This window comes from Pleuronectes platessa, chromosome 21 (assembly GCF_947347685.1).
Source record: "Pleuronectes platessa chromosome 21, fPlePla1.1, whole genome shotgun sequence".
NCBI classification, from domain to species: Eukaryota; Metazoa; Chordata; class Actinopteri; order Pleuronectiformes; family Pleuronectidae; genus Pleuronectes; species Pleuronectes platessa.
The window spans coordinates 14,141,309-14,155,918 of NC_070646.1; the positions used below are offsets into that span (position 1 = coordinate 14,141,309).

The following is a 14,610-nucleotide window of genomic DNA, read 5'->3' on the forward strand; positions in this document are numbered from 1 at the left end:
AGTATTATACGAGTAATACGAGTCAATATCTGTGCTCGGACTGAATGAAAATCCTCACACAGCGTCACAGCGCTCCTCCCCTTCACACACCGCTCTGCTCACTTAAGCCTGAAACATGCTTCTGCGTTTTCACGGGCACGTAAGCGCAAGAGCCCTTCCGGGTCCCTTACGTGCTTATGTATCCCTTCTTACGTGCTGACGGGCGTCGCCCCACTTTTCTAAAATTTACGGCAAAGCTCCGCAAGCCCACTCAGCCCGCAAGGCTGTGATTGGTCTGCTCTACATCCCTTCTGGAGCTGCATTTCCAGTTTCATGCCCCATAATACAGGCAGAAACAACGGGAGATTTAGAAGAATGAATTTGGACCAAATAGAAGAGCGTTTGGCAGAAGAGATCCGAAAGTATGTCCACTTGTATAACCCGTCACTGACTGGCGTATTTGTCCGCCTGAAAAAGGCTACAAGGAGCCGCAGTAGCTATGTAAATAAACAATCGATGAAGAAGAAAGAAGGCGTCTCTCAGGTCGTCTTCGACAAAAAGCATTACTCCGCCTAGTGTTCTGGCGCGGAATTGCTTTGTAAGACGCGCAACGGTTGGGGAAGCATGAATGACAACGAGTCTTGCGCCACAGCGGCGTGAAAAGACGCAGACACATTCGCAGAAGCATGTTTCAGGCTTCACTCACAGAACAGCTCTCTGTCTCTCAGTCACTCAGGTTCGCGGGTCTTTTTTCCGTTAACGTTTAGGGTTTCTTCAGCTTGAAGTTTGTTTTTATTTCAGTTTGTACTTACTTATTAACCAGTAGAGTTCTGTTAAACGTGGGTTCGTTCAGACGTGGTGCTGGTAGAAAGCGACTCGCGTTGCGTCTCTGCCTGTCGGAGATTTTTTTTTTTTTTTTTTTTAAACAGTTTGATAAGTTATCCTTACTCACTTGGCGTAAAAAGTATGAGCAGAGCGTCTGTTTCTAAAATACTTTATTCTCTGTACACCGGCTCTGTTCATCCGTTAAATGCACAGGTAACAAGGGGACCAACTGACAACACACGTGATACAAAACAGAAACCTTAACACCTCTAACAAACGGGCAATAGTGCTACCGTAAAACAATAAGAGCGTTCTCTATACTGATAATTTAACACAGTTTTTTTTTTTTTTACTTCACGCATTGAGTGTCTGACTACTCTTTAGCGTCTGGCTACTCTCTCTCTCTCTGCCGGTCGTTGGAGTTTTTAGTTTTTTTTAAAACCGTCAGTTGGCTCTAACCAGTTTTATTTTACTTCACGCACTGTCGAGTGTCTGACACTTTCTAGGTAGTAGTGGTATAAAAAATATTACAAATTAAGCTACACACACACACAGACACACATACACCTGGTGTGGAAATAAATTTAAAAAAAATAAAAATAAAAAAAGTCATAAAAAAATTTAAAAGTTAAAAAAGAAAGTTATGTTGAGTATGAAAACACTTGTGTTGAAGGTGGGATGTAAAGGAGTGGTTTGAGCGTGGTGGAAAAAACTCTCAGGGAGACTCAGCGATGAAGGTGAATAAAGGGAATTATTTATTATCCCATAATAAGGCCGACAAGGCAGAATTAACTAGAAAAATATATAATTAAAAAAAAAAGAGCAAGAGAAAACAAACACTTGCAAATAAAAAAAATAAAGCGGCACGTGGGCCCAATACAATACAAATACCAATATACTTCTCAGCATAACACTTTCAAGGGGAGCTCTCAGACTTACGTCCTTCTCTTAGCTTCCTCCCCTACAGACTGAACCCACCGGCTTATATGCGATCTAACCCCGCCCCCACAGTTGGAACAATCCAACATACAATCAAACACAGGGGTGTCACAGGTAAAAAATCCCCCAAAGCTTTAACAGCTTATCCCACAAATTCTTTGACAAGACAAATACTTTGCAACCTATTAACTGCACAATTCCCCCAAGAAGGCATAGCAAACTAATAAAATATCATTCTAAACAAAAATAAAATACTACTCGGGTTCACTTCCGGCTAACCCGGAAGTCGAACGCCTATTTACTTCCGCGTCACCGGGCGCTCGCCTTTCACAACAAACGAAGACGCGACGCTGAACCACGGTAAAACAACGCTGTGTAATATGCAATTAATGTGACCTTTTAAACTAAATAAACGGAACATTTATAACATAAGACATTGTGTGGAGTGGTGATTTTAACGGAAAACTGACGGGTACAAAGGTGTATAAACTGTAGCGGTGTACTTGGTGGAAGGAAGCTTTTGCACGGATGTTTGGATGGAAATGGATGGGTTAATAAACATAAACATGGTATGTGGCCACGGACAACAGACGTGCAACACATAGTTAACATTTGTAGAGATACACGTGTAAACGATGCAGCGTATCACTGCCGTGACGGACGCTGTGCGCACCGTCACAACTTGTTATTACATTTCACTTCATAATTGCAACAGCATGTGTTGTATTCATTGTTGCAAAACTTGTTCTGTAAATAGTTTGTTTGCTATTGTGATCAAAATCATTGATCTGAAGCTCAATGCTGATGCTGTCCTGTAATAGTTTTCTAATCAGTAATAAATATAACAATTTCTGATCAACCCATATCAATTGCATGCTTAAAATAACATACTGGTTAAAGACCCGCCCGTTTCAAGACAACCCGGCCTACTTCCGGGTTAATTCCAACCCACGTCCGGGTTAAATCACACCCACTTCCGGGTTAGGCCCCGCCCACTCAGAGTACGGATACGGATACAGATAATTCATATGGTTAACAGATACAGATAATGCTGTACTCGCTCATCCCTAATTCTTATGCAACTTTATTAGCAGCTTCCTCGTAACATTGCACCAACAACGCAACAGTGAGTAACAATGAATCAATCACAAATAAAAAAACAGTTTTTAGTGCTCTTGAGGCGATCTCAGGGTATTCTGCAGTGACTTTAATCCAGAACATCGGTAGAGTTGTTTTCTCGAACATACTTTTAAGGCCGCCATCATTTGCGATCTCCAGCAGCTGATCTTCTCCTTGCGCAGACATGCTGGATTCACCTGGTTTGTTGACAAATGGGTCCGACAAATATCGTCTGGGTTTGTGTTGAAAACGTGACTTGACCGAGACAAGCGTCTTGACATGCGTAAAGCATGAGTCATAACGGAGAGTATCTGGTCATTTCTCAAAATAAAACACCGTTCAGAATCAGATCATGAATAAAACGGAAATAATGTAAGTTGTTTATTCTTTCTGTGTGGCCTGGTACCAAATGACCCCCCGCCCGGTTCAAAATAAAGCAAAACTACAAAGTGCTACGAGTAAGTGCCATTTAAGTGCTACTAAATTGTTTATTTAAACATTTTTTTGTATTTAAAATAAAAATAAAATTATATATTTTTTTTTTATGCAAGCACTTTTGCTTGCCAGTCCTTGCCAGTCCAAAGCAGCTCGCCTTCTGAAGAGCCCTGTGCTAGGGTGATGGTGGTCATCTCTCCATAGTCCGATTTCGATTTACACTTTTGAAGACATCCACGACCACGATAAATGCCCGGACTTCCATCTCTTTATCTGTCATCTCAAAGTCAGACTGTGTAATTGTAACATCTGATACGGTCCCACCATCTGCTGCAATCTCATCAGGTACGAAGTCCATTTGACTTGGTATCATCTCAGGGTTCTTTGAAAATCGGATTGTGTTGTCCATCGTCTCTCTGTTCTTCTGTCCTCTGTAAGCTGGGTGCCTCTCAGTCCTGGTATCTCAGTGTTTCCCCTACCATTCTATAAGTGGGGCACCTCGACCCCGCCAACAGCCCCTCCCGCCCCCACTTGAAGATCAAGTTAATTATTTATTTTATTTTTTATTTTTGAATATAGCGCCAGATCGTCAGAGGCATGTAATTTCTGTCTCTACATGGTCGCGATTTTAGATTTCTCCTCTGCTCTCTGAATCGCGAACGGCGGAGTTCCATCAAGATGTGCACAAACACAGACATGTGCGCGCACACAGGAAATGGTTGCGGGCTAACTCACTCTGGATGACAGGGGGCATGTGCGTATAGGTGCGGTAGACAAGCCCCTCAATGTCGTTGGCGAGATCCCTCAGCAGCTCCCCAGGCCGACTGTCTACTGCACAGTTCAGAGCGAAGCAGGCTAGCTGTTGAGCACAATCCGAACTGTCTCTTCAGAGCCCACACCAACGCATCATAGTCGCTCCTATCAGGGGGGCTTAGCAGCAACAGGCTAGTCAGAGCATCCCCCGTAAGGCACATAGTGACCTGGAGGGCTTTTTCCTCCACACCCAATTTTCCAGCTTGGGTTCAAATTGGGCATGAAATGCTTACCAGTTAGCTTTCCCGTCGTATCTGGGAATTTTCAAGGAACTTCTTCATTGTTTTACAACTTTTATTATCATTTACACGAACACTTGCAGTTCTCCCTTCACTCCGTCACTCATCAACAACTTCACTTCCTCATTGACTCCCGCTCCCCAGCAAAACCAGCCAGTGAGAGACTGTCTTCCCCAAACAACCCCATCCTATTGGTCCAAACAATCACATGTCCCGACCCCTTCACTAATATTGTATTTTAAAATTAAATGTAGATAGCCTGTTATATATTTGAAGACCAATGTCGTCTGTATGAATGAGAGAACAAGGAAATGTTTTGGACAATCTGAAGTGGTACATAGCTGTTAATATTGAGGTGATATAATATATAGTAATTGTTGTATTAAACGTCAGTAAGCGTCTGTAAATACACACTTAAATATATTTCCCATATTATAACACTCACTCTTGCCAGAAGTGCCTTTTGAGTACTTCATGCTTTATGTACTAATTTCTAGATTCCAGGATATCAGAACACTCCTTAAACACAGTGTTTTACTGAACAACTTAAAAACCGCACATAAACATAAACCCAGTCCGTTACAATACAACGACAATGAAAAGTGTACATTGTAGTTAATTACCTAGAATTTGACATTAAAACATCTTTTATTTTTACTGAGACTAACTTTCAAAATGTTATCTAAGGCTGGATCAATTAAACTTGTAATTGTCTCTGAAAGTGGGTCAGACATGGGTCATCTTGTTCTTATCTCATCTTTCCAGCGACCCACAGTTTGTGTTCTCTTTGCTTCTACTCCAATGGGACACCAGCTGACTTTGCAGACACACACGCACCCAGACAGACTGGACCATGTCCTCTGAGGTTGAAGCCAGCACAATGTCATTATCATCCATCGGATTGCCCATTCAGTCTTGCTGGAATGCCTTTCGTGCTCAGTAATTCTTCTCATAGAAGCCCCCTTAGACCCCCACCCTACCTCCTGTCCTGCCTCCCGTCTACTGTGGCCCATCTGTAATCCCATCCCCCACCCTGCACCCCGTTAGCTCACGAGCCCGGAGCTCAAGGTAAGCAACTAGTTAACACGCGGCAAAAGCGATGGGGGGAGCGGCGGTGACACGGTGCGATCGAGTGTAACTGCATTTTAAATGGCATAAAAAATACATTCGATTATTATGGTGTCTATTTCCTCCAAACATCTTAATATATATTATCATTCATAAAAATATAGACCTATTAGACATTCGCTTATAAATGGTCTATAAGGCACAATAACAATACATGACTTAATTACAGAGTCTGTGTGTGTCGGAGCTGAACTACACCCTGTGTAAAGTAAACAATATACTATCGCGACCCGCCTGCAAGACGACGTGCAGGTAAAAGAAACACCTATACAGGCGAATGTAGCCCAGCCCACCTAGTTCGAGACTGTCTCCCCTCACTGCCCAGCGGAGTTTCTAAGTTTTACCAGTCTAAGTAGATAATCAAAACAAACTCAACTCGTCTCAATGACACCCGTGGTGATCAAGCGAGGCTTTAGGAGCTAACGTAGGTGACTCTCACCCACTACTAACCTGTAGAATACAGGATGAATGCAGCAGCAGTAAAGACACGGAGCATTCAGTTTCTCATCCAGACTGCATCTGGCATGTGGGCGGACGGTACCCCCAAAGAGACAGAACGGGGTGAAACTGCTCCAGTGCCAAACGTTCCTCCTGAGCGCTGCTGTCATTTACTGATTTCTCTAATGAAACTACTTAAATTACTGTTAAAGTAATTAAATACAATATTTTGGGCCATACCACATATAGAAGGGGGCGCAAAAAAGTCAGGTGGGAGCTCCTGGGTATCACTAGACTGCAGGTACACTCCTCCCCTACCATCAGGCTGTAAGCCAGTATTAGGATCTGGAAAATGTCTCTATGGCAGGCTTATTTCTCTCCACCTCACAGAGCAGGGAGAGTAGGGCTTTGCTGTTGATTCTCATGCTAGCACTAGCTTTGACTCTAGAATTGGCATATTCACGATTTTAAGCTTTGATTTAAACCCTGGAACGGGAGAAATACATGGTGACCAATCTTCTGTGCTTTTAAAATGTAATTAAATTGAGTGTAGTAGAAAATGTGCGCCACAAAACAAATCATACTTAATGGTCCATTTTCTATGTGACCTGCACCGATCTCAACTGTCAACGGCCATACTGGCAATGGACACACACTCACACACATATACACACACACACACAGGCAGAAAGCCACTGGCGCCAGGTGAAGCCTTATTAACCCCCTCCGACACACTGCTCCCTTTCAGCCCTGAGAGAAACTGTCGGTCTCCTGACTCTCAGGGGGCCGCGTAGGTGCGTTTCGGCCGCTGCCGTTTTGTTTGCTTTGGTTTGTTTGTTGTTACGCAGCTAGTTTGCAGGCCAGGTGGGGTTGTTTGGTTGTCTGAGGTTGCAGGCTCCTTGCCCTTGGATTTCCAGAGGTGTTTTGGTTTGCTATAGGTTAAATAGCAACCCCCTCGCTTTTTTCTCTTCCATTCCAGGAAAACAATGAGAGTATAGACGAGCGTGCCAACAATCTTTTCCGTTTTCTTTTTAACCCACCTATTTCTGTGCTGTATTTATTTTTCACCACCTCAGCTGACACTGTTGTTCAGCCATTACACGTCAGCGTGCAACCACCTGACACACAAACACACACAAACTCTTAATCCTACCTACACAAACACTGCACAGCTCTGTATGGACCTCTGAGTGTTTTTTGTGTGTAGGTGGGGTTTCCTTTATTAAAATAAAGTTCCATCTTTATTTAGAACATGTGGCATCAGAAAATTGCTCCCCAACCTGGGCTGAGACAAGACATTGGTGCCAAAGTAAAGCAGAGGAAATGTTTGGTGGGAAATACATGAACAAATCAGACACTAGTCTGTAATCACATTTCATAATGTCTGTCTGTGGAACACATATCACGCAGACCCTTATTGAACTGCTTTGCGCTTGACAGGTTTTCATAACCGTAGGAAATCCAGCGTTCGAATTTCCTGCGATTTGGACAAAAAGCTCTGTACACAACGTCCAGCATACAAACAATAAAAAAATTGTGACACTATATTGAAGAACTATTTGAGGAGGATGAACTAATGACATTTCCTTGTTCTCCTCCTCCGTTGCATTTCTTTCCAGACCCAGCCGGTTCCCAACCCCTTGTCCTACTACATGCACCGCTCCCCGTGGTGGTTCCATCGCTTCGAGACGCTGTCCAACCACTTCGTCGAGCTTGTTGTGCCTCTCTTCATCTTCCTCGGCAGGCGGATGTGCATGGTCAATGGAGCGATCCAGATCCTTTTCCAGGTGATGCAGTTCACCAACAGGGTTTACGATTCGAAATGTGAAGCCAAAGGGTCTTGATCGATGATAGTTCTTGTCACACTGAAGTTTGTTCAAGTGCTTGTTATACCGGTAAATTTGGTTTTATTTGGTTATATGATGCTGTGTTATTTGTATCAACAAAGTTTTTATTGTTATTGTAGGACAGCTTCTTAGCTTAGCGTCCTGGCATTTAGTTAAGTACATAGACCTACATTCATTCAAGGAAATCCAGTGATCATATCAGAAACCTGAGGTAGAAGCTCTGCAGCAGACACACTCTGAGATACCACCGTGGGGCGATCAAGATTATTTGGCTTCACTTTTAGGGACCTGTTGTTGTCCATCTTTATACAAAAGCTAGACTCAATACTTGCATGTCCTCTGGATACTTTGTCCTACCAAAGTGAAGCACCTCTTTAAACTTATCTTATAATGAAAACATTTTGAAGTATTATTTTCGGCACTTCTCCCGACATACTGTGCTAGCTTTATGTCTTTTCTCTCTGCTTTATCTTCTGCGCTGTAGGCGGTTCTGATCCTGAGCGGGAACCTTAGTTTCCTAAACTGGCTCACCATCGTTCCCAGTCTGGCCTGTTTCGACGACGCATCCCTTGGCTTCATGTTTCGCTCCGAAGGCGGAGCCAAAGAGGCGGTGCTGGCGATACAGCATGACGATGCAGCTGGACGCACCCACAAACCCACCAAAGGTATTTCTCGCTGGTATCACTAATGGTTTGAGAAGAGGATCTAGTCATGTTGGAGTGGGAATTATGGGAAGAAAAGGGATTAACACTTTGACAGCTGAGTAGCTGGGAAAAGTATGACATATAGTTTACTGGAATTAAATGTGATGTCGCTCACATTTTTACAGCACACACTGTTTCAAATGTCGTAAAAGAGTGAGAGTGGCCTCTCAGTAATTGGTCTCGCTGGACCCATTAGTGACTAATTTATTGGAGGATGCTGAATAAAAAATAGGTTTGTACCTTTTTAGTGTGAGCAAGTTTTAATCACTTGAACAGACCCAGAAAGGCCGTTTTAGTGTAATAGGTTTGAGGTGGATTATGTTGATGTCTTTACCATGCACGGGATAATCAGGGCAGTCACAGGTAGGAAGGAACTGATGGAGACTCAGCCAACGTTCGTCAATACCCACCGCCCTATGATCTAACTGGCCAAAGCTTTTCCACAAGTGTTATAGTGGTCACTCACACAGGGCTCTATTTTAACGATGTACGTTCTGAGGCGCATTTAGATCTTGCCCAAATCTACTTTTGCGGGTTGAACAGGGGAGAAGAAAGGTCCCGGTGGTGTGCGCACGGTTCAAAAGGGTTGTGATTAGTCTGGAGGTGAATCATTCCGGTGTTTTGGCTGCAGCGTGTAGGAGAACAATCGTACCTGTCCCCCGTTCCCTTTTAAAAGCGAGCTGCACACCTTAATGGATTGCGGTTTTAATGTCAGAATTGTCCAGCAGTAAAGAAAGTAGACTTCTCAGCAGCGAAAAAATATCTGCTCATTCTTGTGAAAGTTCACAAGCAGGGGCGGATCTAGGAGGTTTATTTTTTTAAGTGGTTTAAGCTTACTTTACTGTTTGTTGTTATTGTTGTCGTCTTCTTTGCAGTTTGTTTGATCTGTTTACATATCTCCCCTATTTTAGCACCTCACTCAACTTTTTATTTCCTTTACAAATATATTTACATGATTTAAGCTGTAATTGCAGTTTCCTTTTGGGTCTCTAAGATCACAACAGAATTTCACAAATAAACAACATTGTAGCAGCTCATTTATGCTGAAAGGGAACAATGACGACATGTTTGTTTCAGAGCCGTGTAGAAGGTGTGTGTAATAGATGACGCTGATCTGTGAAACACAAACAAACCCGTAATCAGTTTCCCTCTGGTCTGAATATTAAGTCTTGATGGAGCCTGATGAAGCATATTTCTTGCCTGCATTTCATGTTTTATTCTTCTTTGTCTCGTGTGTGTTTGTTTGTTTGTGTCAGGTATGCGGATACGCCGGTGGGTGAACATTTCTTTGGGCATTCTGATTGGCTGCCTGAGCGTCCCAGTGGTGATGAACCTGTTGAGCTCCAGGCAGGTGATGAACACCTCCTTTGACCCGCTGCGCATCGTCAACACCTACGGGGCCTTTGGAAGGTACGGTAAGGGGCTGCTGGGGTCAGAGGTCACAGGGTGGGATGTGGCTTTTAAACGCCTGAAAAAATACTGAAATTAAACCTAAAATTTATACTGATTTTGAAAGACAATTTAAAAATGACTGAAAGTCTTCTCTCTTCCTGCCTGGCAAATCCTCAACCTTGCTTTTAATTGGGAATGGAGGATACCCTCTGATTTTTCTCTTCTCTTATACATGTTCTGAGTCCTACATGTGTAGAAATCAACCCTGAACCCTCGTCTTGCAGTTTTAATTCTTTTTTAATCCTGTTTTGTTTGCCCCCCACCACAGCATCACCAAGGAGCGTACCGAAGTGATTTTCCAGGGCACTCAGAGTCCTGATCCCAAGGACCCAGAGGCAGTTTGGGAAGAGTACCAGTTCCTGTGCAAACCAGGGGATGTTTACCAGAGACCGTGCCTGATATCACCGTACCATTACCGGCTGGACTGGCTCATGTGGTTCGCTGCCTTCCAGGTTTGCACACCTTGATTCTTTATGTTTTTTTAACAACAAATCTGCTTTGAGTGGACACTAGGTGGCAGTAATTCCTTGTACTTACTCTAACGTCTTCTCACAGTGAGACACTGGGTATAATGTGAGCCTTCATTTGTTCATCAGCTATATCCCGCTTTCTCTCTCTCTGTGCAGACGTACGAGCAGAGTGAGTGGGTGATCCACATCGCCGGACGTCTGCTCTCCAACGACAGCACCGTCCTCTCCCTTATCGACCAAAACCCCTTCCATGGCAGAGATCCCCCCAGGTAACTCAGTTCAGAGCTCTTCATCTTTCCACTGTGCAATCTTTATTATTGATTCAGATTTATCTGTCACTTCCATCGCTGCAAAATGCCGTTTTCTACAGATCAGGGTGGATATCAGATTATAAAGATAAGACGCATTAAAAAAGAGAGCAGTGTTAACTTAAAAGGAAGTCAATGTACCTTTTAAAGTCCTTCTGCAATTAATGCATTCTCTCTCATCCTTTGGTGTTTGAGGGAGGGATGAGGGGAATATCGGAGATAAACACTGTTTTTTAATGACTTCTAAGTTTGATCTACAGTTCAGTATTACTCTTGTATTTCCTGGACCTGACTCGGACCTGTCAGTTCCCCATTTATCACAGGAGATCGTACCCACTCACCTAAGTTACATAGAGCGAGAACAGAAGGTCAGGGTGAGGATTGGTGATTCAGGAGGAAACATCCTCCCCAGTCCTGTTTCATACTCTGCCCCCTGCTGGTTGAGATGCCACATCAACTTTTAACTCATGGTGTTCAGTTTGGGGGCTTGTCCGGGATGTTTGCCTTCACCCTAGCCGTTTTCGGATTTGACCCCTGGAGGATGTCCAGAAAATTGGGTCTGGACTTTCTCCAGAGTTTGGCTTTCACACATGAACAACGCAGCAGGAGATTCTCCACTCAGACGTGTTCACAACATAGAAATCTTCAACGTGAGGGGCGATGCAGCAGGCAGAGGCAGGAAGGAACATATTAATTATCTTGTGGTGATCGGGTGTTTTTGTTTACAGCACATCAACACTTGTGTCTCCTTTTATCACCACAAACTCTGGAAGCGTCTGCGTCTTCAATATGCATTCTTTACGTTTTTCGAATATTTGCACCTGTGGATTGTTGGATCTCCTGCTGTGTTTCACATCGACTCCAGACATTCTGCTGACTTTATACTCGGGGCGTGGGTGTGATAAAGTCTGCAGAAGTCATACATATGCGTTCACACATACAGCCCAAAGAGGTAAAGGAGCTGGAGAGAAGAAGCAACAGTCTAAATTTATTACTAAAGAGAAATCAACAACAAACTTTTACAGAGATTAGCAAAGGGCTGAGAAAGCCACGAAAACTTGACTACCGGACCCGTCAGAGAAAAAATAGAACAAACAAATAAACACAACATGCTGGGCAGTTGGCCGCTGCTGCTGCAACAGACAGAGACACACTTCCTGCTCCTCCTCTAATAGTTTCCTCTTAATCAGCCAAACACAGTTCACCTGAGGAGACGAGAGACAAACGCGACACTATGAGTACAAAGGTAATGTGGCCTCTCAACCAGCAGGGGGCAGAGGATGCAAAGGTACCATCAAAGTAATTTTGATGCTAAAGACGTTGTAGAGTTTTGCTTCATGTCTCCTTGGACCTCACTCCCCTGTGTCCCCTACCCTCTCAGGTGGGTGCGAGGGGAACACTTCAGGTATAAGTTCAGCCGGCCGGGCAGTGCCAGCGCAGCAGAGGGGAAATGGTGGCTGAGGAAACGCATCGGAGCTTACTTCCCTCCCCTGGACCTGGAGGGACTCAGGGGCTACTTCCAGTCGAGGAACTGGCCCCACCCACATATACCATCAAAGAAGACGTAAAGACTCCACCTCAGATAATCAGCACATAAAGGGAAACGGAGGACGACACACGCAAATGTGTGACTGAGGTCAGTTTCAGGACAACGCTGCTGGAGTCGAATAACTGTTACAAGGAGGGAATCAAAGGACTCGTCAGGTTTTTGTCAGTTTTGTCATGGAGACTTGCTCAATAAATAAATTTCTCAAATCAAGCATCCTGACATTTATTCTCAAATAATGTGATGATTTTTTTTAATTAAAATATTTGGGCTAGAATCTGGTTGGCATACCTCAGGTTCAGAACAGGGTCAGCTAAACTGGGATTTACTGAGGAATACATGGGATTTGATTTCCAGTCGTAAAATTATAATAATGAAGGTAACTTTATTCATATAGCAGCTTTCAATACAGCCATTAAAAAGGGTACTCCCAGTATTAAACAACAACCCTCAAAATAGTTTTGCAAATCGTTCTTTTAAAAACCAACTTCATATTTGTCTTGTTATACAGTTTCACCCCAACAGTGATCCTTTTAATCCCTCTTTTGGCTTTCGTAAAATAAACACATCTCAGGCCACATTTGCTCTCTTGTATTTATAACATAAAATGTTTGTACACAGTCTGTAGTGCTTTTCATATTTGCTCTGACCCGTATATGTATCAACTGAGAGTAAGAATTGAAAATAAAATAAGCAGTTATTCTCCAAATAAAAAGATCACATATCCAAAATGTTACTCCTGGAGCAGATGTGCAGGTTTTGGGTTGTCTGTTTGGAAGTGACATCACCACATTGACACTGGTTTGTGTTCTTTGGCTTCTGCAGGAGTTGTAATAACATAGAGATGTCACTAGATGGAGCTGTTCCTCAATCTAATCGCTGCCATCTTGACTCCTATCTACTTTTTTCTTTACTCCCCCAAATCCCTAGCTCTAAGTGAACCCTGTTTTATGACTGACTGACATCCCTTGGGTCTATTCAGCCAATACCATCATTCATTTTATACTGTATCATTCATTTCTGTAATAGTGACTTCAATGTTTTATTTTCCTCAATCGTGGTGCTGCTAAATTAATTATATAGTGAATCCTTTTTTGCTGCATAATTAATCAAAACCTTCTCTGACTTCTGTGTGTCTTTCAATTTGATTGACTGAGCCTTTTCCATGTGTTTGCATTCATCCGAAGACATTTGTCAAAGAGCTGCCTGAGACGCTCACTCATTCCGTATGTGCAGCGCGTCTCAACTATAAATGATTCCCGTTGGTTCCCTGTTCTGTGAATGGCTCTGGAGCCACATATCAGGGTCTGTAAGGAGAGTGAGAGACATTTATGAAGCCGTTTGTGTGAGATTGTGATGAATTGAAGATCCAGGAGCTCCAGATCCACAGCGAACCATCTGGCTGTGCTACTAAAAAAGAACCAGAGAGTGATTTGTTTCTGTTTGTGTATCACAGTGGGTGTGTATTTGTTAAGACACGCTGTAGTTAACATACTTGCTTCTTAGATAAATACTGTCTCCCTGTAGTTAAAGATGCTCTGTTATCATCGTTCTGTTCCCAATGCAGTTTCTGATACCTGGACTTTGATTATCCGCCAATTCCCGAGAACAGATCCAAAATCATTGATAAAAAAAAAAAAATCACTACTTATATAATGTAATTTAACAGCTACATGACCTGGCTAAGGTTAAACCTTTTAAAAATCAAATATATTCAGAGAGACCCACAAGACACATATGATTTGTTTCTTAGGTTTGTGACATCACAAACCCTGGCTGTACGAATCCATTTTAATTCACACATGCGTGAAGGCAGGCCAGTATTACAGGTCAAAGTTCACCAAACTTGAGCTCCACAGGAAGCCACTCTAAGGATTTGCTTCACCACACCACCACCAGCAATGTTGTAATCGCCCCCACGCTCGTACAGATTCAAAGTGACCTGGCGGTGAAGTTTAGCCACTGCAAACATTTGGGAATGTGTGACCAAGGCATTAAGGTGAAAATACTCAGCCATGGGGTTGACTTCATGGATCTTAATGAAAAAATCCGGCATATTGACTTGGGACTCTATGAGTGTGTGCAATGTGGTGCAGCTTGATTGAATTTGAGGGAACGGTTGGGCCTTGGTGGATGTATGTGCTCTACCGAATGCCATTATATTTAACTATCCATTCCTTTACCATAAATCAAATGTGCTGCAGCACAAAGCCTGCAGAGCAGACGCTTTCCTAATATTTATGATGTGGACTGTAGGTAGAAGATAATGCGCTTGTCCCATCGTCGTGTCTGTAGATGCATAGGAACTCGGTTATTACAGTACTGATGGATGGCGTCTGTTCTTACTGTTCTTCGCAGCTCATTGGTT

The 14,610-nt window shown here is 43.1% G+C and overlaps 1 protein-coding gene across 1 annotated transcript in view; it reads left to right on the forward strand.

The window, feature by feature from the left end:
• The window catches only part of lmf1 (lipase maturation factor 1), a 32,903-nt gene extending 19,536 nt beyond the window's left edge, over positions 1–13,367 (forward strand). The window contains exons 7-12 of the mRNA XM_053414141.1: positions 7,535–7,702; positions 8,247–8,427; positions 9,723–9,876; positions 10,187–10,370; positions 10,545–10,657; positions 12,078–13,367. Of these exons, the coding sequence (XP_053270116.1) occupies positions 7,535–7,702; positions 8,247–8,427; positions 9,723–9,876; positions 10,187–10,370; positions 10,545–10,657; positions 12,078–12,264 (987 nt within the window). The 3' untranslated portion in view covers positions 12,265–13,367. The remainder of the gene's footprint in view (positions 1–7,534; positions 7,703–8,246; positions 8,428–9,722; positions 9,877–10,186; positions 10,371–10,544; positions 10,658–12,077) is intronic.
• The last annotated feature ends 1,243 nt before the right edge of the window (positions 13,368–14,610 follow it).